The sequence below is a fragment of the Tigriopus californicus genome, chromosome 4 (genome assembly GCF_007210705.1).
Source record: "Tigriopus californicus strain San Diego chromosome 4, Tcal_SD_v2.1, whole genome shotgun sequence".
In the NCBI taxonomy this organism is placed as follows: Eukaryota; Metazoa; Arthropoda; class Copepoda; order Harpacticoida; family Harpacticidae; genus Tigriopus; species Tigriopus californicus.
In genome coordinates this window covers 13,072,714-13,099,320 of record NC_081443.1, presented here as the reverse complement: position 1 = coordinate 13,099,320, position 26,607 = coordinate 13,072,714, and the positions used below count along the sequence as shown (strand labels likewise).

Below are 26,607 nucleotides of genomic sequence, written 5' to 3'. Positions count from 1 at the left end.
GCACTCAGACCAATTTGGGTTGCGTTCTGACAACGAGTTCCAACGTCTTGGGTCACTCATGTGGGCCAGCGACAGGAATTATTGGCCGAGATAGGCTCATGATGATGAGGAGGAGAAGAAAAAGGAGTGAAAGGAGTACGTACCAGGAGATGGGGAAGGTGGACGAGAGCTAAAGTGCTCCGATGATAGGGCTGAAATTGAATGGGCACACCGCCGAGAGACACAAAAACACGTGGATTAGTTGTTGTCAGTTCATACGAAGAATCATTAGTTCAAACAGTACACGATTGTACGACTGTACATATTGTCGAAGAATTTGGTACATGATCCAGGTTTTGTTTGTGTGTCTACCATGTGTGGTATTTGGAAAGGGGGTACACGGATTTTTTGCCACTCTTTCCATTTGGGCACTTACCCACCACTTATGGTAGGAATTTGCTGTAATTAACGTTGAGTTCTGTTGTGAACTAATTGGTTTGATGGTATCGTAGAAAGCTGATATGGTATGGTTGTCCTTTGCGATCAGTCAAGGCAAATTTTGTGAAAGGCTTCCCATTGAGTTTCTTGGTTAACAAACACTCTTTTCAAGAGTCTGTCTTAGGTCTAATAACCGTGAAAGAGTGCGAGGTAGAAATGCTCAATCTACAGTATAAATAGCATTTGTAGCATTTCCCCTCCGTATGTACGGTTAAAGCTCCCGCACGTTCGTTCTACTTCTCGGATAATCTAGATAAAGATAGAAGTAGCCAGTGCCTAATGATTGGCTCAACCCAATTGGCGAAGAGCTTTTGAGAGTCATTTCTAGGTGCTGACCTGACTAACCATTTACAGATATTTAAAAGGTGATGATGAGATCAGAGAAAACCGGGAAAGTGGCTAATTCCCCCTCAATCTAGGAGGCTCAAACACGAACTAATAGGATCCAAGTGGTGGCCAGGGCGAGTGATATTCCAGTTTCCTGTCCAACTTAAGATAACGGATAATTCGCTACTTTGGCCTAATGATGCCGCCCAAAAGACCTCAAAAAGAGCTTGAGATTCTCAAGACTCATTTCTGGCGCAAGATGATCATTTTCAGTCTGCCAATGCTGACATTGTTGGCCTAATTGAACCACCACCACCCCAACCACCAACCAGAACGAAAATGTGTTCCAAACCTGGCAGTAGGGTAAGTGAATGGAAGAAGTGGTTGGCTCTCTTCATTGAACAGGTGACTTCATTATAAATTCAACATTCCATCGTTAATTTGGTAGTGCCTGTGCTTCGTGCTTCACCCAGTCATAAGGCACCCCAAATCCGAGGCGCTTAGAGGCGGAATTGACTGGCTCCTAATATATTGGACATGCCAGGATTGGCTGAAAGCTCGACAAGAATTCCGACCCAACGAACCCGAGCTCACAATCAAGCGCAATGCCCCAAAAATCATTGGATCCTATCTAGTACACAACCTGGATGGAGTCCGTGAACCCCAAGATGGGTACGATTCTGCGAGTTCAGACATTGTTCTGATTGAGTAAGTCACTTGGTCGAACAGATCGGTTGTTGAACGGTGATCTATTGAGCATGGCAAGGGTTTGCTTCTCGATGGTGGTCCTAATTCAGATGTAGCACTTACAAACACGGCAATAGAGGATGGTCACCATATGGTGGTTCCTCACCTCTTTCAATCTTTAACATCAACATATGACCTGGCAAGTTTTTTGCTGGAGAGCTATGTAGGTTTTAACATGTGACAATCCTTGATCAATGATCTCCCCTTAGTCTTTTCAGCCATTAAGAGGTATGCTGCTGATCAGAAGGTTGTCTTCACGCAATTCGTTTTGACGCTGATCGTAATCATGTGGATATGTTTGGTAACATAAGGCAGAGACAGAGGTAGCGAATAGCCTATCTTTAATACGACAATGTCATTGTGTTGGTAAGTGTCCCAGAAAAGGCTAAATCTCGCGGGAACATATGTCCGCTAATAAGAAGCTGGCTGCTCAAAAGAGTCGAGTTTTTCTAACTTTCTTTTCTATCACACCTAGCTTTGCATTTTCAACTTGTCACCATCCTATAGAAATTAACACATTCCCTCATATGTAGAACATAACTGTACTCTTAAACTAAATTTTTAATGCGTGTTAGATTGCTTCAACGAAAGTCAGCTGAACAAGACTCTTGAAGCACAATAAAAGAGCACACATAGTGTCTTAAAAAAATGATGGAGATGATGAAATTGAAGGGCGGCTTTCTTTTATTTTGATTTTTGGACAAAGTCAATCGGCAGTCAAGAGGAATATTGGACAAAGCGATTCTAGTTTGAACCAAGACAGGCCCTTTAATATCAAGTCTGTGAGGTCTCATCAGTGACTTCTCCCGTCTCTCGAGTAAACAAGACAGATTTACGAGGCAGGCATTTAGGAGTGAAGGGCGAGTAATTGGAAAATATAAATCAAATCTCGCGGGCGTACGCAATACCCACACATGCACACACACACACACTCACATGCGGAGACAACAACAATAACAACAGCAGCAGCAGCAGCAGTAGCGGGAAGAAAAGAAGTCCGGACATCATCTATCCATCCAACCATCCAACCATTCAACCATCCTACTTGCTTACTAAACCATTTACTACCGGGTCAAGTATGGGCTTGAGGAACAGAGCACGGTGTGTGAGTGTGAATTGGTGATGAATAATTGCATCCACAGAGGGTCGTTGTATTGAGGGAAACGGACGCGAATAATTTCATAGGGAAAGCAAATCGAATCTTTTTCAGTTTGGGATCTTTCTTGGTCGTCCATCCCCCTAGGTATATGTACGTATATCCTGTGGTTTGAGCGTTGATGTTTCTCATGGTGACTGGGACCAAAGCAAACATGATACTATTGAATTTGAAGGTGTTGGACAATCAAAATGCGATCATGGACTCCCCGAGTGGCAATTTTGTTCCAATTTCCCTCGAAATTTTTCATCTGATTTCCCTTCCGCCCAAATTTGATTTTGCATCAAGGATTGAGAAATCTGGTCGCCCTCTCCGATTGGACTGGGACAACCCACCCATCGTCTCGATACATTCAGAATATGCTTAAAATTCAATCAAAGACTCGGAATTGAGAAACGATTGCTCAATTCGATTTCAGCTTTGGGATTTAGCTTTTGCCGCGATCTTCGTGATTTTTTTCTTCTTGCAATGCGATAGTCAAAACCCCGAATGAATACCAGCTCAGCACCAAATTGTGTAAAATATTATTAGCTCTGCTGGTGGTAATGTCTTTCATTTTCGGGATACTCTCCGTTATGACTTATGAGTGTTGGTTTTTGACATCCTCGACCAATCAGTTAATTTGGTAGGGCTAGAGATAAAGAAATACATAAATCCACACAAGCTCCCACTCCAGACATTCTAAAGCTTTATCACGGATTTGTTTGTAAAATAAAAAGAAACGAATATGAATGGATCAATTTAGGCAAGTTTTCGAACAAGGATCAATGTATCATTTTGCCCCAATATATAGAAAAAATGAAGAAATTAAGCTGTTTATGTGTCTTTACTTATAATTTTCGCTCAAAAAGTGTTCCCGATAAAGAAAAATTATTGTGACATTTATTAAAAAAAAAAAGAAAACATGGAGAGCAATCGGTCCTTTTCTTCTTCATACTGGGGGGATAATTCGAGTCGATTAGGAGCTCGAAACCAGTTGTCCCGAGACCCTACTCTCCTGGTGTCTACAGCGCTTTAAGTTCTTTCAACTGGTGAGTCTGGCCAGAGTTTGTTCTTGAGAGCGGAGACTCTGCACTTATCCAACCAAAACGTGTCATCAACTTTAATTTATAGCATCAAATTTTGACGCTCAAGCAACTCGATATGTCGGATGGAGGTGGACGGGCCAGGAAGAGCCCGGTTGGATCGAGAAAATTGGCCGCAGATATCATTACAGGACGAGTCAAGTGTTAATTTAATCTGGATTTCCAGATCCTGTCAGCGCCCCAACCAACCGCTCCAACTTAACTTGTAGTTCCAACTACCATGTACCAAAAGACGGTTGATCTATCTTGGGGAGTTGTCTCTGGTCTCGAACCTCGATAGCTAGCCGTCAAAACAATCCCCAATCCCCGATCATGAGTGCACTGTACAATGTACATTGAACAAGAGGCTGGAAATTAAATTACGAGGAAGTGAGCAATCTTTGCCTCTTCCAGCTCTTCTTTCTTTCGGGTCTTTCTCGGGACTCTGGTCGATTTTTCAAACAGAACTTTTGGATTGGCTGCGTCGTCGTGGAAAAATCAAAATTGCCCCTTGGCCTGGCTGAATTTTTTTTAAAAAGCCCTGTTTATTGAAGGTGTGAAGGAACAAAGAGACTGAAAACCCTCATCAATTGAGGAACCGGACTCAGTGAAGGCCAATTGATGGCAGTAAAATCCAATTTGTCGAATTAGAAGAGAAGGGATGTGAGTCATTTTCTAGTTTGACTGTCTATTATACCCGTACCTGTACGCTCTGTGCGTTATTCACTGGGTGATTGGGGGGCCAATTCGTGTTCCCAAAATTCAATGGTCAGGTCAAACCCCAAGATGCCTTCTTTTGGCCCACTCCATCAAGGGAGGAAAAGTCGAAAAGTCGTGAACCGTGACAATGTAATGGTTTTAAGTCGAATTCGAGCGGGTTTGAATTCGAATTATCCCCTGTAGAAAAGAGATTCATTTAGGCGGAGAGAGCCTTAATCAGGCATGAATGGAAGACGGGCGATTGAGAAAACGGCTCTCCTAAGTCTGATTGGGGTGGAAATTCCAGAAACAAGGTGGAATTCTTGGACCAATTTTATTGTAAATTGCCTCCTCCTCCTCCTCCTCCTCCTTCTACTTCTTCTCCTCCTAGCTGTGTTTCCTTTTTCAGTACGTTTTTGCTCGCCTGAATGGGCTTTTGTTCTGGCTAGAAATAAAAACCTCATTGTGGAAACTAATCAGGCCAAGGGAATGGATGGAATGGATGATCGCCCAAAAATTCCTGGAAATTACGTGTTGTCCAACGGCGGTGTTGCCTTGGGCACACTACGACCATTGATACGTACTCAGCTACATAAAGAACTTACAGGACGTAAAGTAAGTACCATGAGCTTGTGATTGTTGTTGTTACTCTTGCCCATGCTTTGTCACTCGTAATCAACGATCTAAGCCACCATCCAAGGCAGTTGGAGGAACGAATACGCTCCAGCGAGAAGTGCAGCCAGGGAAGAGTCTAATCGGCAAGTGCTCCTTGCACTGACTGGGTTCGTTGCGTTCTGGATCAAGTTGTCCAAGATTAACCACAAATTCGCCACGATAAGATGATGCTTGTGCGAATGACCTGAGGCTGAGGATGCCTCACCATTTGTCGCCCTAGTTTGTGAAAGCCCAATTTCCCACCAGTGCAATGATTAAATGTTATCTCACTTTCAAGCTTGTTATTGGCTCTGGGTTACTTCGTAATATAGGGCAAATTTGGTCTAGAGAAGAGAGACGACGAGGTCACATCACTTGAGAATTAAATTGGAGATCTTGGAATTTAACTAAAATTGACCAAGGTAAGCAAGATTAACTACTCACCAAGCACTTATATACATACCAAGCACTTGACTCCCTTTGACTTGGGCTAATGTCGATCTACAAAACTGACATTTGAACCGTACTTCAGCACTTCCTTCTCACTGAACTTTCTTTGAACTGATCTGGGAATGGCTCATTGAATCCAGTGAATCGAGTCCAACTTCAGAGCACAGATCAACAGTCATAATTGGGTCATCCATACATTCCTCCTGTTCGTCTTCAGAGTCCTCCTCATCGATCTGAGGATGGCCAGGTTGTCCAAGAATCTAGTTGAGAGAGCTCAATGGACCGAAGAAGGACAGGCGTAAAATACGGGGCATTCCTGCTCAATTTTCCCGCTCCAATTTGAGCTGGCCAGCATGAGGATCATGCATGAACATGGACCGCAGCTACCTATCTTGTGTAGGGCTACAGTGATGTAGTGGAACTATTGGATGGGTAGATGGGCGAGTGTTGGTCGTCTGTCAGTCCTAATCTGCAATTAATCTTTCAAGAACGTTGAACTTGACTTTTTCTTGTCCCTTCCTCCACACCCAGCTACCTTACTAACCAACCAACCAACCAACCATCACACACAAATCGTTGGTGTCGCCCGTGGGCACTCGACATGTTGAAAAAGAACTTTGATGTCTCGGACTGGCTTGACCAAAAGCCCCAAATCAGTTCAGTGGATTAATCCAATATCAACCTTGAACATACCGGTAATAACCATAGGCTAATTCAGTTTCTGGAGCCTTTTATGAACTCATGGCCAAACATGAGGCCAAATTTAAGACAGACAACCTACTTACAAAACGACATTTCGTGTTGGAAGTGGAAGGAACTTATTTAGTGCTGAACCTGCAGTCCCATTGGAAAACCAAAGCATGACAAACCAAATGGAGAGAAGCCGATCAAACTTAAAGTCAAAATCGTGGACGCAGAGAGCCAGCCAGCTCAAGGTAGGCGTGGTGGTGGTGGTTTACATTTAATTGACATGTTGAATGAATGAAGTTGTTTCAAAAAACTTTAAAAAAAAAATCGTCGTCCCCCTACTTATTAAACAACAGGATATGACAAGCAGATTTCCCCCCCTCAATTAAGGTCGGAAAACCCTGAAAACCGTGGAATTAGACCCACCATTGTGTGGAGGTAAAAAAGTAATTAATTTGTTTGACTCGATATTTCATGAAGAGTCGTTCCGTGGTCGACGACACACCAGCTCTTGGTAGATTTATTTTTTTGTGCCAAACCTCTCGTCAAGCCAATCAAAAATCATTGTTGAGTTTTTGGCAGACGACAGCGAGCCTCAATTTACAATTTCATTAGCTCGTCTCTTCCTTGGACAGAGGTCTACAATGAAAGGATCCATACCACCTTGAACCCGAATTCCAGTGGAGCTCCAAGCCATGTTCCCTTTAATTAGAGAGCCACTCCTCGGACAAGTTCACGGACATTGGTTGGTTGGTGGGTTGGTTGATGGTTGAGGATTTCAGGCTTAAGCCCATGAACTGGAAGCGAGTACCCAACTGAACCATCATCATCGTGATGATGATGATGATCATCATCATCATGATGACCACGATGATCTCTTGGCGAGGCTGTGTCGGGTGTTGTGGCATGGTTGGGACTCAAACAATTAGTAGGAATCAAAATTCGGGACCCCCAGCGCGCGGCTTTATGACTTTCCTGAAGTAATATCAACACACGGACTCGGGAACCCCGCCAAGTGAGGTCACAGCAGGCTTCAAACCGACCATAACCAGGTAGCTATAAAGTGTTTTATCTCATTGAACATTAATAACATGGTCGAAAGTCCGTCGTCCGCCGGCTTACAGTCCTCCACGTCTCTTACAACCAACCCCACCACCGTCATCCACTCCGGAATCAAGTAGAAACCATGAGCTCACTTGATCCACGGCCAGCCAACAACCCAATGACGGACACGAAGAAGCACTCACTGAACTGATGGCCCAGCTACACACGTACTACATACAGTACGAGTACGTACCTCCAGGAGCCAAGATCGCTCGGGATTGCTGGCCATAGAATCACCAAGGGGAACTCCAGATTTGAAATGAGAGCTCAAAAGCATGACGAAAAGGTCGTGTGTATAAATGTACATTAAGGAAATATGACAGAACGGTGGCATTTGGCAGGATCGGCTTTTGTTGATCGAGTATATCGATGTTATTTGGGCCAGGACTTCAGTAACAATGATTCTTGTTTAACCTGGTGGAGCAGTTCAACTTTAACAAACAATATTATATGTAAGACTAGTGAATATGAAGACTTCATCCAATCGTTGGTTGATTTTCTGTGTAAACAAATGAGAAAAAAAATAGTTGAAAATGGGTTGGATTATGATTACGCTCTGTGTGATCAGTAGAACAACTGATCATGCCCTCAGAGAGAATTACTCTATAAGACCACTTGGTAAGAGACTACGTAGTCTCGTATCGCAATTCGCAAGTAGTCCATTTCATTCAAATATGATTTAACTACCTTTTAACCGAATGTTGGCTCTTCGATGATGTTAGTTTTTGGAACTTTCATTTATAAATAGGTGTTAAGTTATTCAGCTTTTATACCATAAGTTTGCTTTGAAATGTTTAAAAATAAACATGCTTGTGAAAGTGCTTCTGCGAAATTTTATTCACTCCCCACACCAGACAATCCCTTGGGACATTTTAGAGCGAAAATTGAACTTGGTGTTGTTTCGGTTTGTTACCCGTGTTCAATGAGTGTTTCATTTTTACCCAAGTTGTGTTTGGTATGATAAAAGAATAAAAGATGAATAGGACGATATTGACAGGAAATCCGGAATATTGAAACAACAGTTCTCTCTCTTACGTGAAACGAATGATTTTCAAGAAACTTATTAAAGTGTGCATGTACATGAAACCTTTTGTGCGCGTTTATCCGGGTTTCTTGATCGGGAATAAGCCTGTTCATGATGGCCAATATCAGATCATCACTTCGCATCTATGATCCCACCATTGGTTCCTCCTTCCATCAAAAGAACTGGTTCCCGATCCGGTTGGTTGTCGATGGTGATGAAGGTGGTTGAGTTGGCCAATGTAAATACTAAAAGGGAGGCGCGTCGGTCGATCGAATCCAAGCTCTTAGAGAGATGAGGAATACGAACCAATCAGCAATAATTCCCTCTTCATTGAAAACGATCGCTGGACGTGGCCAGAATGCCGGGAGAGAGGAATGGAATGGAATGGGAATAAAAAAGACCTGGACGAGAGGATGCTGACTTGGTCGTCGCGCTTAGGTCAACCCATCGATCTCAACGACGATCCAAGATGAACGAGAAGGAGGCTCACCTAAATTGAAAGTTCATGAACATTGAACATTGGAAATCATCTCTAACCATTGTCAGGTTGGCTGGTTGGTTGGTTGGTTGGTTGGCTGATTGGTGGGTTGGTCGGGGACATTGATTCACTTGCGACGTACGAGACCACCAACCGCCACCCACTGAGCTCAAATCAAACGAAAATTGAAAACCTCAACTCCACTCTATGCTCTTCATAGGAACAGGCACACAGACATTAACGTGGATAATATGGGTAGAATCAATCCCTTTGTTCGATTTGACCAATCTTATGAATTTCCCACCCAAGTCTGATCGCTTTTCTTACCATTTTTTCGAGTTTTTTTTCGAACTTTACAGAACTGGTTCAGACAAGTAATTAAATTCATTTGGTCCCATTCCTCATTGTTCCGACAAAGATCGGACCCTGACTGTGACACTCAAGCCTTGATGATCTCGATCATGACAGAGCAGAAAACCATGATGGTTGTTGGTGCATTGGCATTTCCAGCTCGATCGCTCCCGAGAAAGAAGCCACCTTGAACCAACTTAAGACTGATGAACGAATGGCTGGTTGGAGGGATGGAGGGATGGCATGATGACCATTTTGTCCCGACCAAAAAACCTCTGCTCTTTCAAAGGAAAGCTTGAAACACGATTGATAAGATCACAGAGTTAAGGCGACCAAATTGTTTTATGCATTAACTTTCCTCCAAAAGACATTAAGCAGCGGATTTCACACCTCGCCACGACCTCACTGGCAAGATTTCCCTCCGAACAGACGGATTCATACCGTAAGAAAGAAAAAGAGGAACTGGTTTTCGAACCATTTGGTCAAGTAGTTGTTGTAGAACTCTATGGAATGGCTGCGCTGTAATCGGGTTAAAAAACCAGTGCTAACGAGGGGAATGACAAACCAAAGGCATGGCATGTCCATCTACCCGAACCGCTAGCATATGCTAGATGCTACTTACTTCGTGTTACAATGGTTGTGAACTTGGTTTGAGGTGACTTGGATTGTATTTTGTATTTTCCTGACAGTGAGTGCTTCCCGGTGATGTTTATATGTTGGTAATGATAATCCTAGCAATTCTTGGGCAGGATTAGAGCTCAAGTGCTGAAAAGGGCATCTCCCACTGGTTCGAACAACCATTACCTGGCACCATTTACCCCCTGCTTGTCCTCTATCAAAGATAATGGTTCGAAAACTCGGGTGCCCAGCTTAATTTACTCTGTTGTTTCAAAAGCTCGTAATGAAAGTAGTTGCCAATAAATTTGCTCAGTGCTCTTTGTTACGGACATCATAAGAGCTCTATTGTTCATCCAAGAAATTAATCGAAATCCTCACCACGATCCAAAAGCGGCCTTAACAAGGGGAACAACGTGAACGGTCGTCATCCATTGAGGAATATTTATTCGAGAACTCAATGAATCTTACATTCAGAGTAGACCCATGCTGCAGTCAAAAATTCAACTAATACTAGCACATGACATGAACAACAAAAACGGCTATGGTTGACAATCACTTCGAAGGGTTAATCTCGTCTTCTTGCTCCTTTTTCAAATTGTTCTGTGGTGACACTGACAAAGGCCCTGGCGAGCTGTTGGGCGGGGATAAGCTACTGGGTGAGGAGTCGCACGGCTTGGGCAGACCGGTCAAGAATGGATGGAAGTCCGTGTCCAATTTGGGTCTGTGTCCGGATAAACCAGCCAACAAAGAGTGGAACGAGGCTGGGTTGTAGTTGCCCAACCCTGGAATGGACATGAATGGAGACCGATAGCTGGCTACATCACGTAACGTCGAAAGGTAAGAGCTATGAGCGAGGTAAGGATGCGGTAACCTGCCTGCTGCGGCTGCGGCGGCCATGGCAGCCATATTGGCAGGCGAGTGAGACAGAAACGAAGGTCCCGGGAGTTCAAAGGGCTTGCGGGCAGCGGCTGCTGCCATATAGTTCAAAGGGCCAAAGGAACCCCCACCAAATGACGACGGCATGGGTGAGGGTCCCCCCTGCATTCCCAGGGGTATCCCCGGAGGCCCATAGGGCGGGTAAGGATGCCCATTGGGTCCAACTTTTTCTTGCTTGCGCCACTTGGCCCTACGATTTTGGAACCATACCTGCAATAAACCAAGAGGGATTCACTTTAAGAACTGCATGGACAAACACTTCCATGTGCCGTATTCGAGAGTCTCCGTGGCGTGTGTCATGGCCGAGCAGATAGTGTAGATGGATGGGATTTTAAGTCACTGGTCTGTTTTTCAATTAGTGACCAGTAATTTTCTCATTTCGAGGACTCTTGGCCTAACCGGAGGAAAAGTGGGAGGAGGGTCCGGAAATTAATTCGGTTAATTCAAGAAAAACCCCGAGCTAGCTATTGTAGATTGGTTGGCAAGCATTGAGCCAGTGTCTGGTGGTGGATGAGCTGCATTTCAAGAGAGACTTCAGGGTGAGATGGATGGCAAACCGAAGAAATGCCACGAGTGGCACGAGCCTCATTTTCGGGCTCGGCCGAGACGAAAGGTCCAATTTCAAAGCTCATTCCACAACGGTTTGGCTGGCCACTCAACCCTGGCCTACTAATACTATCCAATTAGCGCCACAGATTGATCTGAGCAGTCTCCCGGCATTTCCAAAAGCCACCTGGACTTGAAGTATGGATCGACCTCCATAAGGATTCCTACTCATGTCTCCTCCCTCACTCCCACAGGTTAGGTAACCTATTGGAAAAACACTCCAGTGCCCACAAACAGTGCACTTCATTCATTCCTGTGCTATTTTATGAATCCGGTTTCTGGCTCGCATCATGTTCATCATCATCGGATTCGGATGCAAGCCAAAGGTGTCTGCCGTCTTGAGAGTGCTTTTGTTTTAGCAGAGCCCTTCAAGATGGACGTGGATTTGGAAGGAGTGCGTCCCTCCGTCCGTCTGTCCATCCGAGTTGAGCGAGGAGGTTATTGGGGTCGTCCAAATTAAGTCCATTTTAAAGCCTAATGAAAAAACGTAAACTGAAATGGAGTCGCTACGGGCGGTCGCATTCTCTCAGGTACGTACGTACGGATAGAGCTGGGTGCTTCTCTGGCTTCGCCAATGGTTGTCGAACTACTCGAAGGAACCATTCACCACCGCCTTTGTGATTAGTGGGTTTTCACGAAAACTTCCACAAAATGCATTCTCTGCAATTTGTGGAGAACAAAAAATATCGACTTCTTCTTCTTCTGCTTCCTTCCCCCCTCTCTTATTGCTAGCTTAGCGACTTTTCGAGGAGTGAGGCTTCTCGTTCTTTAGCAACGACAACCATAATGAGGCCTCACTCAAGAAGGCGTAATCAACTTAGTTGTATTGGACGACACCAAAAAAACATTCTGGCTCTGCACTCTCATTGTCGGAAATCATCACCTTTGGCGTTGATAAACTTTAAATGCGAATACCATCAGAAAACGTCGCCAAATTTGCCAGATAATCTGACATCGTTTTATTGGTTTATTTGCCACAATGAGAAGCTATTCAAATCTCGTTTACGGCCTTATCATCTTCATCTATGCGCGAGCATTTTTTTTTCAATCAAATATTTAACCCAACTGCATTTTTAGCATCCCCCTGGAGTTTAGGATCTGTTTCTTTTGAAGTTTCTGTCACAAAAACGCTTGAATTTTACACAACTACTACTGAATTGAAACCCGTTTTGACGTTAACAAATTGGCTCCTTCTTTGCTTTATCATGTCATATAATGCCTATTATTCACGTATTAGGCTCCATCGAAACGTGTCCGAGGTGGTTTCTTTTCTTGTTCGATTTGAGCTGAGACAAGAGATGTTAGGAATGTGAAATTCGACTTGAATGTTTGATTTTGTGTGAAAAGGGCGTTGCTGTCAAAACGCTTGTTCTTGTAATCAAGACAACGGACGATTCCGACCCGATCATGATAACATGGGCCTCCTGCCAAGTCCCACTGAAACGCGCCTCCCCCAAAGATTTGAATTGTTGTCAGTGTTTCTCGATCACTTTCTTTTCTTTCTTCTTGTTCTTGGCCCTCAATCCGGAGATGCTCGGAAAAAAACCAGGCCATCTCGAAATGAGGTGTAAATTGAATTTATGCCCCTATCATTTTAATGGGTTTCAACATGATCTCAAGCACCGGGAGAAACTCCGTCTGCGTTGATTTGGAATTTGGATGTGCAATATTTCGGAAAATCAATCCCAGGGCTTAAGCTACTTGGGTGATTGATCTGACTTGCCGATCCAATGGTTTAATGTCGTCGCTTGTTGTTCTTTGTTGGTTTGTTTTATGCTCTCTGTAGCCTTCGACCCTTTTTTCTTCGTTTGTTTGCTCAAGCCTGGCTTTAACGAGATCCTCAATAGCCTTGACACTCCTGGGATTGGTGCGAGAGCGAATTGAAGAGGGGGAAGGATGTGGCATTCCATGCACTCTTATTGTTAGTATTATTATGACGACGTCGACGACGACTATTCTCCTCGTTGATCGCGTGCAATATCGTGGCCTGGCAAAGACAAGCAAGACAACTCGATTTCTCGCAATTCCAGCTTATCGCCAATATTATCGACGAATGCTGATAGGCTCCAACACGTGAACTGATCAAAACCAAATCTACCCCAAGAGGTAGAGGCATCTCTGTGGAGCTCCAGAGTCTCACTCACTCTCTGAACTCTTTCAGGGAGCATTTCTCCGAGTTCAAGCTTGACTAGTCTCCTTTGAGAAGCTCGACGCGAAAAGTTTCCGCACTGATTTTGAGAGTTCGACTTACTTAGTTTGGTTAGGGCAATTCAAAGTGTGAAGTGAGATTTTGTTTGGTGTGGTTTATCCAAATTTCGTGCTCGATATCGCCTGCACGACTGACACAGCATTGCGTTCCTCATGCAAATCCAATTCTCTCGAAATTTATGTGCCAAATCCACTTATCAATTGATTTTCATGCTTCCATTATGACATTTCCAGCCTCGATTCTCTTTCGAGATCAAGATCCTCAGGGGGATTATGTATACTGTGGGTAGATACTCTTGAATTGTACTCTCAACAAAGCCACATTTTGGCATTTCCTTCAGATATCTGCTTGTATTGGATAGAGAGATTGGATTGATGAACGACATTTGAATGTTCAACCGTCCTCTGAAGGTTGCGGCTAACCAAAACATATCAACGTCGAATTCCCCTCGGATTGACAGGTTGTAATAAATCCATTATCAAAATTATGGTTAATTAAGCCATATACATGAATTGAGGCCCACCACCACTCGGGATGTACAGTGTACAAGACAGTAGAGTAGAACCAGCAACCATGGCGCTATAAACATGCCCTTTGTCCAATCAAGACAGGGCCAGGCGATTAAAAAGTATTTTTGGGATCCTTTGTCCCTCCATGATTGGAACAGACGAGCAGGATAGACCTTTTGCTTCACCCTGTTCATGCAATCGCATTCGTTCGATCCAATTAGACCTGTCAAGACAAATGTAGATGGGGGCCTATTAAGTGTAGCGTGTGGATTTGAATACCCTTTGATTTGATTGATATCCTGGACATGGAGATTAGACAAATCAAAGAGGACGAGATTCGGTCGGATCTCGTTTCATAATTACTAATCAATCATTAGAGCTGTCGTCGAGGCACTTTGTTCTGCTGGTGTTCACATTTCTCACAAGTGTTTGTCTATACGATCAAGGAGAGTCAATTGATGTGAAACAACCGAATGTTTACTTACACACGACTATTAGGTTAAGAGAACGAGCCAACAAGCGTTACGTGGATGGACCAAAGAAGGCTTAATACTTGACTTACATTTAGCACTATCTATTACACCTGGACTAGCTTCAAAAAGACCTCTCGTGGTATTTTGACAATAAGATAAGACTGATGAAGAGGGGAGGATCCCCTGGAACAAGTGTTGTATCAAGAAATATTTTCTATCTCATCTGTTCAGCAGTTCCACATGATTTCTCTTCTTTTCTTTATATATCTCACGTCAACAAAGAAACATTCAACACCAGTCAATAATTGGCAATTTTGTGAGTCATTTGTAGCCTTAAGTATTCTAATGCAGAAACATGAGATAACGCTTACATTGTAAAAAGTTTTTTGTCGCAACGTTGTCTCTGCAATTTTGCGTCAATCACGTCTAAAAAGAAACTGGCCCAGAGACACATTGCACGTAAAATAAGAACGACTTGTTGATGTGATAGAGTTGTAATCTGGCTCAAAATGCAACAATAATTGCGGAGGCGTCGCCACAAGTGGAACACGTTGAACATACTGTCATAAAAATATCACATCAAGGTGACTGATAACCTTTAAGTAAAAGGTGTAAACATAAACTTGTCGTCTTTGGCACGCTGGTTGGCAGTTTTGTTCCTCTTTTCATGCCGCTCCCGAGATTCGTTGGTTCGGAGCCCGGTCTGGCCGAGACCAAGTGTTCTTCGTAAAACTTCTTCTGAATCAAGTAGCGCCCTAAGCCTTCGGTAAATGGTGATGATTCTATGTCTAATAGCTCATCTATCAACCTACATCCCTTCACTCACTGAACATCCCTACTCAGCATCTTGTTAAGATCGTAAAAAACCTTGGCCAAACCATGAATCGCACCTTCCACGAGGCCACATTCCCTTCACTCCTATCCAAATATGTGACAAGATGAAAGCTAATAGGATGCGGTACATCCGAGTGACGGCTGTGTGTGCATAATATCGGGAAATGATGGCTCCACCATCTTTGCTCGGTCTTCATTTCTCCAGGCTGTCTTTGGCACCAACCTCCAAGAGAGATAGATGATCAGCCAGGCCCATGGCTTCCTGCGAAGTATGTACAGTATCTACGTATTCGCTAAGTGGCCGATAGCAAATCCAATGCATCGCCTCTTGGACTGTTTATGTGGATGGAATGGCAAATTGGATGAATTGGAAGAGTGAGTGTCGAGTGATGATAATCTAGATCAAGTTAAGGTGGAAATTTGAAACGTGATTGTTTCCTGTTTGAACGAGCTCCCCAGGACTCTTCTCCACCACCGGATTTTATGTACGTACGTACGTAGAGTAGTGGGCAATTTTCACGCCTCAGAAGTGAGAGCGAACTTGTTGTCAGCCAAACGAGCCATATCTGCCAACAGCTTTCGATAAAGAGAAAGACAGAAGGAATGAACAAACGGCTAACTAACAAACACACACACACACGCACACTCACACTCACACTCACACAACTCCCTGGACGAAAAACAAATAATCATAGATTAGCTCCAAGTGATTACTGCACTTGCCAAGTCCACTTGGACAATTGGTTCAAAATGGTCGATTTCCTAAGACAAGGCGAACCAACCCAGACCGAAGGGTCCCAAACTCGATGATTTCCGTCAACTTACCAACCACCAACCTCTCTGTCAGACTCACAGAAAATGGACAAAGAGAGAGACAGAGAATGACAAAGCCAATCGGCCGGGTCTCCTCTCTCTTCCATGTGGTAATCAGTTTGCAATTTGATTCCAGAAAATTGGATTTTAATCATTTGAACACTATTCCTCGTCACTGTCTATGCCCCCCCCCCTTCTCCTCTCCGAATGAGTGTGAGTGTGTGAGTTAGTGACAGCAAGAGCTTACTACATACACGTATATGATCATACTACTGCTACTAGTAGGTGTGTACACGAGAAAGAAGTGGAGGAGGCGTAGGCGAACGATAAACACACTAATCCAATGGCCAAAATCAAGAAGTGAAAACAGACTCCGTTATTTAATTACACCACCACCACCACCACCACTATGAGCCCAATCATAGCGTTTCATCCATCAACTTGCCTTTCCACCATAAAACACACGAAGACAATTCTTGGTTGGATTGGTTCCTTTTTTGGCTCACCAATAGCTTCAGCGGCTTTTCTCAGGTTCCAAGGTTTTCTGCTCTCCAACCTACACCCTCCCTTGACCCTTAAATGCGTGTATCTAATGAGCTCACCCAATACAAAGCTGTGAAAACCTTTCTCTTATCAAATGGGTGGCGCCAGAACGGGAAAGTGTCACGCACTCAAATCGTCATTGTCTTCTCTGAAGAAGGCAGGATCGGTGCCAATGCCAAAGCCAACCCACCAACCAGACTTTTACAACTTTATGGGTTCTTTTACTTATGTAAACCTGTGGGAGAGGTCCTTTATGGCTCTCTCTCTCTCTCTCTTTCCTTCTTTCTTCCTACTTTCAAAAAGGCGACCAATCACCTGCTTCAGCATGAGCGCATGATTCGGGACTTATTTTCTTCATAAGGCCATCATCCTCTTCAAAGTGTTCTACTTCCTGATTTTGCGATTCTTAATCTTCTATCATTATTCGGAGGTCATGAATAGTGGATCCGATCTTGGCATGGGCCAAGTCCAACCGTTCAAGTAAAATGGGACAAATGTGCATTTACTTATTGTGCTTCAAAGCATCTTTGTTGTGAGGAAGCGCCTCTTCTTGACTGACCAATAAAACCTGTTTTCTTGACTCTGCTTCCACGAGGGGACAGACAAAGTTTCGAGCGATACGGAGACAAAGCTTTTAGCGAAATGGCACCTTTGTCATCGTAGTCTTCTGTCTTGCCATCATGCTTGTCAAAGATGAAGCTGAAAACTTCGGCATCCTTGGCACGCTCGATTCAAAACCTTTGCCATATTGACTTTGTTATTTACTCCATCAGTATAATTTCAAATTCCCACAGGGAACCTTTCCACTCAAATTTCCAACCCATCTCGAGAAGTGAGCTCATTGAAATAACCCTCTCGTAGGCGATCCCTGCAGACTCCAATCCATCCTGGATTAGAAGCATCATCGTATTTGGAGATCCCACTTCGATTCGTTACTTGGTCTTGCCTTAAGTTCGTCCATCCATCCACGTTCAAGTTGTTAAGTGGCGCCAATCAAGGCTCAACGATAAGCTAGTAATTCAGTTAGCTTTGTTACACGGCCTGAACCAACCAAAGACGACGAGGTGGAGGAGGTGGGGATCTTACACAGTTCGTTGAGTGGACCGAGGCCTCACAGCCCGGCTTATCAATATCAAAATGGCATTCTTGACATTATAGCGTTATCGGTCCGGCCAGCCAACAAAATTTACTACGTCCGTACACTTCTCGGGTGCTTCTATTTGGAATGTCGACGAGGATGGTGACGAACTTTTCTAATTACTATTGTTTCCGAATGAAAGATCGGGCCACATGTGTTAGTGTGGCCTGAATCAATGCAATGATTATGATATCTTTAATCAGAGTGATATGTTTCTGTCCAAGTTTTTGCACAAGTGCAACACATTGGCTTGGTAGCCTGGCAGTCGAAAATTTGCACGTCACCCTTCATTAGCCAAAAAAGAAAAGAGCTAATGAAAAAGTGTTCGAGAGGATGGATGGGCGTGCGAAAAGACGAAATTCGGACCCCCTCTATTAAATGCAATCTTTCTCTTTGTTTTTAATCCTGCCCTCCAAGCTAACAATGATTTTGGCTCTTACCTGAATTCGGGCCTCGGTTAAACCAATTTTCATGGCGAGTTCCTCCCTGGAAAAAAAATGAAAGCGACCGTAAGAATCACATCACGTCGCCCTTCTTGACTGGTTCGGTTACTTCTGGGCTGCTCGTCAATGGCGTCTAATCAAAACAATATGAAATCAAGTCTCCTTTCAGCTCAACATCCAAGCTTGTCTTGTTCATTTGATTAATGTAAGTGGACATTCCTTTCAGCTAAAGCGTTGAGAACACATCGAGTTTGGAGTGTCATCTTTACAGGCATACGTACACCCCAAGTCAGGTGCATTATACTACATTTAAGAGTACAGTGCCTCGTTTATGCTACGTATGTACTACATAAGTGAGGAGCTTTCTTGCACATTGTATCACATTCAGAGTTCATGGACTTTTTGTATGGATCTTAAGGCGACACTTTACGAGGTGTTGTGGGTTCTTTACCCGGAGCCCTCCAAAGACGCGGCAAATTTATCATCATCTTGATCATTGGGCTATGTGAAATTATCTCCAATCTAGCAGTCCGACCTGACATTTATACCTCGGATTGAATATTTTTTTCTTGTTACTGGAGTCTAAAATTCAGTATTCAAAGGCACTGAATGGGTAGGGGTTTGGCCATGTTCTGTCTTATCTTTGGCATTGTATGTACAATTTTAATATTTGGTCGGGAGGAGGAACTTGTAATCATAATGGAGTTAGGGATGTTTTGAAGTCGGGGCGAATTACTCGGGATTTGATATGTACGTAAAGGATGTCACTATAAAATATAAAATCTTGGATCTTTGTATTTTTAAATCGGCAAAAAATGATACCACACCATTAGATTTAATGTTGCTTTTTTAATCTGCTTGGCATATTTTCATGTCAAGCATACATCCCTAATTTGGATCCTAAGTACGGCGTCTTGTCGTATGTAGCCTTCAAACACACAGTATCAAACCGGGGCTTCTCTCTTTTTTTCTTTCTTTCTCTCTCTTCCTCTTTCTCCCCCTTCCTCTCACATCTAAAATCAGTGATGAGTGAATAGGTTGCTTCAAAAGATGAGAATACTTGTGTGACAGCTCATAAAAAGCCCCCTAACAATATTCAATTATGTGACAAGAGCTCCCAATGAACGACACATTGGGTGGGATTGACGATGCTAATCCCATTGTTGTGCGACTCTCTTTCTCTCTCTCTCTGTGCTTTTTTATTCGCATTTTATAGTTCTTACCCGCTTGTAAATGAAAAGGAAACTTGTTGTGGACATAAGTAAAGATGGTTAATGAAAAGACGCGAAATCTTGGGCCGATTCATTGGTCTCAAGCCGAAAAGACCGCCAATCACTCTCAGTAAAATGATGTCCAATCAGTGATTGCTAGCCACATTATTCATCATCATCATCACTGAGATACAAAGAAGAGGCAGACGAAAAAAATTGCGATTGAAAGAGACCAGAGAAGGCTGACTCGACGCCTGGTCGGCTCATCAATCAATCATTGGCTTTATTTAGACTCAATTTGCGGTCACTGATCACTATCATTAACTAACTGACAACAGCCGCAGACCGTCATCCATCCATCCATCGATCTAACCATCCATCCATCCATTGAACAGGATGGATTTCGGATTTCTGGCGTTGAAAAAAGTCTGGTTTTTGCCTCAATCTGACAATGTTCAAGTCCGCTTGTTCCCTTTTCCTCTCATCACAGAATTGAACAGAGAGTCCTTTGAAAATTCTGATAAGTCAAAACTTATTGATGACTTATTCGCGTCACTAATGAAATTCCCAGTAATTGATGTGGTGTCATCACACCTGATGTGGTTTGGCATTGACTACATGAAACAAAGTAAACCATGAGTTATGATGATGACCTAGCAACAACATAACAAACAGACAATAGAAAAAAAGAAACCACAAGCTTAGCGGCGAAGTTAAGCCAAGGAAAAAGTGGACTCTGTAAGGCTCTCTGTGATTGAAATCAATGATCTTTGAAACGTTGATCGGTATGATTCAAGGCGGGAATTGGCCGTGTAATTTGGACACCTGATGTGGTTTGGGATTGAGCTTTTGAAACGAAGTAAACCATGAGTGATGATGATGACCTACCAACAACACAACAAAAAGACAACAGAAAAAAAGAGAGAGGCCAATCGAAGATCATTTTTTTCCTTTTCAAGCCATGAAATGAAAAATGGTTGTTGTTTTGGCTTGGACACAAACCGCTAAAAGGTACTCAATAGATCGACTGGACGTCGAAATGCAGTGCACCATTTTGGATTGCCGAGGATAATTGGAGTCATTTACAGTCTGACATTAGAAATCGAATTCAAAATTTGTAATTCATCCTACCTAAGATGAAGTTTTTCTTCTATGGCAGGTTTCTACAAGTGAATTTGGGCCTCAAAGTTGCGAACAAACTGATGGCTAGCGCTAGCTCGCTCTCTACACATTCTAAACACGTTTTAATGGGAGGAAGTGCAAATCCAATTTACAATTAGATACGTCACAAACAGCAACAATAATGTGATCAAAATCCAATCTTGAGTCGTTTCAGCGGAAACGACGTCGTTCACCTTCCAACTTCCAACCATTCTGGGTTCGCACAGAAACATGGCGGCAGAAAGAGAGAAAGAGGCAGAGAAAGGGGCCATTTAGAGAGAAAAATAATGCATAATGCGCTGTCGGAGCCCAAATGTCAAGGTAAATAATCTCTCCCAGTCTCTTTACTGTAGTACTAGCTCTCTGGATTGCTTGTTTGCTTGCTTGCCTCGACTCGATTATTGTCATACCAATCGCCATGGTGGTCGTCTAGTTGCGATCCCTTTGATTTTGAATGAGCTTCCCAAAGTGTGAGAACTAGGTGTGTTCAATTTGCGGAATCATCGTGTCATTCGCATCTAGGGTGGCCAACCTCGATGTTAAAGACATCGAGGATCGCGCAAGGCCAGGACTTTTCGAACGGATCGAGGTGAAATGAAGAACTGAAGAGGTGTTGATTGATTTTCTCCCTTTTCAATGGAAACGCACTCTCAGGGTGAAATTGGTTGAGCAATTAAACCTCTTCAGTCGTATTGAACTAGCTGGGATTACCTAAGTCCTAACCAAGGTAAGAGGAGGGGCAGAAAGAGCAAGGACTATGTGGTAGGTAGGTATTAGGTATTAAGCAAACCGATTTCTCACCGAGTGAACACATCTGGATAATGAGTCCTGGAGAAAGCCTTTTCTAATTCCTCCAATTGAAACGAGGTGAATGTGGTCCGATAGCGTCTTTGTTTGCGTCTTTGCGAAGGGAAATCGCCCATCTCTTGCGGCGATCCCGGATTCATTCGCGAGGTGCTCCTCCGGGATTCCTCTTCGAGTTGATCCACATTGATCTCCTCGTCCACGTCGTCGTCCTCATCTTCTTCGTGGACGTCTCCGTCTTCGCCGGAGTCCTCAGGGGGGCCACGAGAGTGAAGCAGCAACCCGGGGATCCCACTCCTAGCCGGGTTGAAATCGGAACCCATCGTCACCATTGTGTCGTTGGTCTTGCCTGTAACAAAAATCATCAACTAAACGGTCAGTTTTAGTCTGAGTCGAAACCGCTCAAGCACCAGAAGGACGCCTCGTTTCAAGCTGAATATGAGAAAATGACCGAAGGCAAGCCGTCATCACATTAGTGACTCGTCAAAGTGTAGAGCTACATAAGAACGTAGAAGGAAGTCAGTGGACTGCACAAGCCTTCAATTTCCACGCAAGAGCCCAACTCCTGCAATTAGTACATCGTTGGCCCGCCAAAAAAAAGGAGGCTTTCCATCGAGCTTAGTTGGGAACATGGCAATTTTCAACTCATTAACAGACGAGTTTGTCCAATTTAATAGCCAAAATTAATTGCCAATTTCACTTACGGGCCAGCTGAAGTAGCAACTAGCAGCACTTCCAACCTACCAACCAACTGGCACACCATTTGGAAGTGGTCGTCGTCAAATTCTAGTGCTCCCATTTAAGCCAAGGAGTTTTTGGGTTGAGAGAGGGTTAGAGGCCTACTCGAGGAGAACCGCCAAGTTCAGCTCCGGGTCAACAATCTAGTAGCTATAGCATGATGTGACGAGAATGAATGATCATACTGGTGGGGATGATTTATTGATTTACGCATTTAATTTCATCAGAAACTTCGAAGACGTGTCATTCGGCTTAGGTTCAAATATTTCATGCAAATTTCTTGAAATGCTAAAATGTCATCAAACATCTAATATCAACTCTCATTTGACGCTGAAGACCGATTAAGAGTGTTCTCTTGTATCCTCTACCACTTTACGATAAACATCGCCTGTTTAACTGATTAGGATTGTGCCTGACATTTGTTTTTCATAATTACCAATTCAGCTGGAGATTCAACGCTAGATACAAGACTTTTCGTGGAGCCACTTTACATTTGGTCACATGCGCGAAAAACAGAGTCGGACCTCTAAAAGAAGTACTCTTGGAAATGAATTCTTTTGTTTGATGGCTAGTTTCGCTGGAGTCAAGTTGAAAGAAGAGAGACCAATGTGTATGTAAGAAACCTCATTTAACGAGAGCAAAGAAGGGGGCGGGGATTGAAGGGCGGGTCGCATTTAGGCCAAGTGATAAATCCAAAACCAAGGATCCATGTTGCCGAGGGATGACTCTTGGTCCTGGGACGACAAATCTCTTGCTCCTCTTGTTAAAAGCACTAAAATTGGTTTCCACTATCTACTTCCGATGTCCCAACAATTCTGGAACAAATCTATTCCATAACATTTCCACAAATTTTCTGGATACTTAATATACATCGCATTCGTCCAACATTATTTACCTCCATGGCGGAACAAGTCCTCTGCCAACTGAGTGGTAATTAAGTGGACGCGTCAAAATTTGGAGATTTCAATGAATCAGGCGAGTGCTTTTTGCTCTTAAGTGGGATGAGTAAGTGAATGAAGGAGCGACGAAAGAAAAGAAGGACCCGTTTTTCTGCGGTACTAAACAACCTCAGACATGGGGACAGACAACTCAAAGTCCATTCAATGCACCGGTGGCGTGACCAAAGAGCCCCACAAATCGAAAGCGAGACTGACCCATCAAAGACGCCTGCCATTCATTCAACCAACAAAACCACGGCCATTGGGAAATTGGGAAAGGATTAGGGACTGAGAGAGCCTAAGGAGGAGGAGGAGGAGGAGGAGCGAGGTCCAGACTAATTTCTAGTCGTATTCACAAAAAGTACCAATACGCTATGGATAGACTGAATGGGTCAACAATAGCGGATAGTCCTTGGATGGCTTTTGGCCAAGGGCCAGTAATGAAGACCTGAAAATCTTCAGATTCAATTACCATAATTACTCTTACCAATGACAGACAATCAATCTTTGGGAAAACCAACAAAACCTCCCAAATGATGACCATTTTCACCACTAATCTCCCTGATGATGGACCCATTGCCAAACGGATCATCATCAACTGAGAAGAGATGGTGAGACAGATCACTGCTTAAAATCATATGGACAACAAGCTAAATGAAAGCGTACATTGCATTAGATTCTCAGGCCTTCTCTTGAAAATGCTTTAGATCAAGAAGAGATGCGCAGGTTTCATTCAGCCCAGTCATGACATTCGTGGTGTGCAGCTTTCCTGTCACTCCAAGTTTAATGATAGGGTGGGAGTGGTGTGGGAAATTGGAAAATCATGGTCAGATGACAGATTTAATTGTTGTCATCCGCAGACAGCGTCCACGACAAAGACCCTCCAGGATGTCACCAGGATCCATCTCGCCAACCTCTCCCACAGCATAATTGATATGGCTTTCACAACGAAAAGTAATCAACCCAGGACACCACCAACTGGCATGAAATCCCTGAAGCCCTAAAAGTTCCAATCTTGGGAACCTTCAATAGAATTTTGGAATTGACCTTGTATGCTGACGCGCCCCTACCGGCCAATGCTAATTAGGGTTCACAACCTAAAGAAACGTTCATTTCTATCGATCATCACCGAGTCTGGCCAGTTGTTTGCTTTTATGATATTTTTTGTACCCTCTTTTATGACCCGGTCTGAGTAGCTCATATTTCTGCATTATTCCTTGTATCATTTGTTCGAGTATCTATGGACTTGGATCTTGGGCGATCCACGTTGTAAATGAGAGAAGATACTTGGCATTCTATTGTATAGTCGCCAGACAAGGAGCCCAGACTGAATGATATTCTCTGAGCAGACAGAGAACAACATCACTTCCACCACCTTAATTGTTTTATTTTGATGACAATTACCAGTCCCAATTCACAGATTCAAACCTGGCCCAGAACGATCACTCGTCTCTCTAACAAGGTAGTTAGTTCATAATGACTGTGCTCGTTAAAACTTAGCCTTAGATTCGTATGTCAGACTGCTGATTAATGAGCCATGTCAGCATAAGGATAATACCTGGCATTTAATTGATCTTGGTTCAAAAGATTATCTGTGATTACAGTTATAAATCTGTGAGCGGATTGCTACCAACAGCATACCTACAGCATACCTACAGCACACAGTTCGATGTCTCACGAAGAAAGGGACAATTTTCCAATAAAATGTGTCTCCGCCCTGCCCATGGCCAACTCACCCGCTGGGTAATGACCCTGGTGGATAATTGAATTATTTGGGACCAGGAACAGGGAGCAAAGAGTATTCCTTGTCAACACAAGTTCATTCATTTTGTTTTGCTTTTTTTGTTTTGCTTTTCTTCATTTCAAAGCCGTGGCATGCAGTAGCATGGCCAGCATATGCCTTGCAATGTGATTTGAAAAAGACTGGAAAAGAGCAGAAAACGGCCGGAAAGGACTGAAAGTACCTATAGGGAGTCACGGATTTCATTAGATGAAGGATTCTAATGTGGAGGGCAAATTTGAGAAATTAATAGAACTAACCACGAGGGCGGAGCAAGCGAGAGTCGTCGAGGCGAAAATGCACCGAGCCAGCTTCATTAATAAACTTTTCTTTGCTGAAAGTGCATTCAGCCGTATTTGCATTGCATTGGCCATGGTGGTTGTGGTTGTTGTTATTGTTGTGGTGGTGGTGATGGTGAGACTCATGACGGACAGATGAGAAAACTTTGGGCTTCTCTCGCCAAATAACCGCCTTTTTCCACAGTCTTTCTTGTCGTCGCTCCCCGACATATTTACGTTTCAATTTCAAGCACTCCAGAGGGCTGATTCAATTGTTGGCAGAGCTCATTTTAAGCCCCAATCAACGTTGAAATTGCACCAATTGTCAGAGTGCATACAAATATTCAAAAGATTGGAGCCATTAGATTTCAAAGGGATTTACGGAACTGATGTGTTTGAATGATACATAAATATATTGCAACAAATAAAAGCAAGTATATGTCCTCCATGTGAAGCGTTCTCAGGTGGTCCAGCTTTTTCCTAATTCTACTCCACCGCGAGAAAAACCCAAGATAGAACTCTTCAAACTTATGTTAAGGTAAGCAGGCAAGGGGCTATAGAAAAGCAAGTATAGGCTCTTCATAATGGTGCCGTTTCCAACTCGACACCGGGTCCAACTGGGTTAGTGAAGTTGGATCACTTTGACGTGATTTGTTTTTGACAACTTGGGAACGAGGAAGGGAGGAGGAGGAAAGGATCCATAAGCCATACATGATCTGACATTTGCTACAAATTTCCTTTTCTTAGTTAGCCCCATAGCTGTACAAAAGTTCGAAAAACGCCACGCCAAGTGTGCTTGTCATTCCTCCATCCCAATCCCCGGGAAAAATTTCTGAGATGAGGATAATGAACTCCTCGTCATCTTTGAAAAATGTGCTGCCTCTTGTGACAAGGACTGGCATTTTGGCTGTTTTAAAGACCCCCCCCCTCTTTTCTAGCTTGCTTGCTTACTTACTTGGTTGGTTACTTGGGGGACCGGTTGTTTGGTTGTGTGGTGTAAGCCAGTGAGTGAGTGCGTTGTAGTCAACTGTTTCCTCCTCTTCATTAAACTGCCATTTTGTGCAAATGCAATAAGCGATTGAACGAACGAACCAACGTCGTTGGTAGGTCGCCACATCACACGAGGGCTTTGCTAGTTCTTTTTTTACCCTTCAATTCTTGTCTTTCTCGACGGAACCCAACGAATTGGCAGAACACGCAAAATGGAGATGGATTTGCACAGACGATTTAGGAATGGTTTCCTCTCTCTATGGTTGGGAAGAAATATTTGAACGAAATGCCACGCACATTATCGGAATGGCGATCACTCAAGAAAATAAATCACAGATAGTATGTCTCCCTATGAGATCATTTTGTC

At 43.4% G+C, this 26,607-nt stretch overlaps 1 protein-coding gene and 1 long non-coding RNA gene across 3 annotated transcripts in view; one reads left to right on the top strand and one right to left on the bottom strand.

Annotated features, from left to right (window-relative positions):
• Positions 1-10,252: 10,252 nt before the first annotated feature.
• LOC131879490 (homeobox protein aristaless-like) overlaps positions 10,253-26,607 on the bottom strand; it is a 39,335-nt gene continuing 22,980 nt past the window's right edge. For both annotated transcript variants that reach the window (XM_059225834.1, XM_059225835.1), the window contains exons 2-4: positions 21,514-21,865; positions 18,338-18,383; positions 10,253-10,982 (exon numbers count right to left, since the gene is read on the bottom strand). In XM_059225834.1, the coding sequence (XP_059081817.1) occupies positions 10,389-10,982; positions 18,338-18,383; positions 21,514-21,865 (992 nt within the window). In that variant the 3' untranslated portion in view covers positions 10,253-10,388. The remainder of the gene's footprint in view (positions 10,983-18,337; positions 18,384-21,513; positions 21,866-26,607) is intronic.
• LOC131879491 (uncharacterized) overlaps positions 10,492-26,607 on the top strand; it is a 30,286-nt gene continuing 14,170 nt past the window's right edge. Inside the window, exon 1 of the long non-coding RNA XR_009373161.1 lies at positions 10,492-10,673. This is a non-coding gene — a long non-coding RNA (uncharacterized LOC131879491). The remainder of the gene's footprint in view (positions 10,674-26,607) is intronic.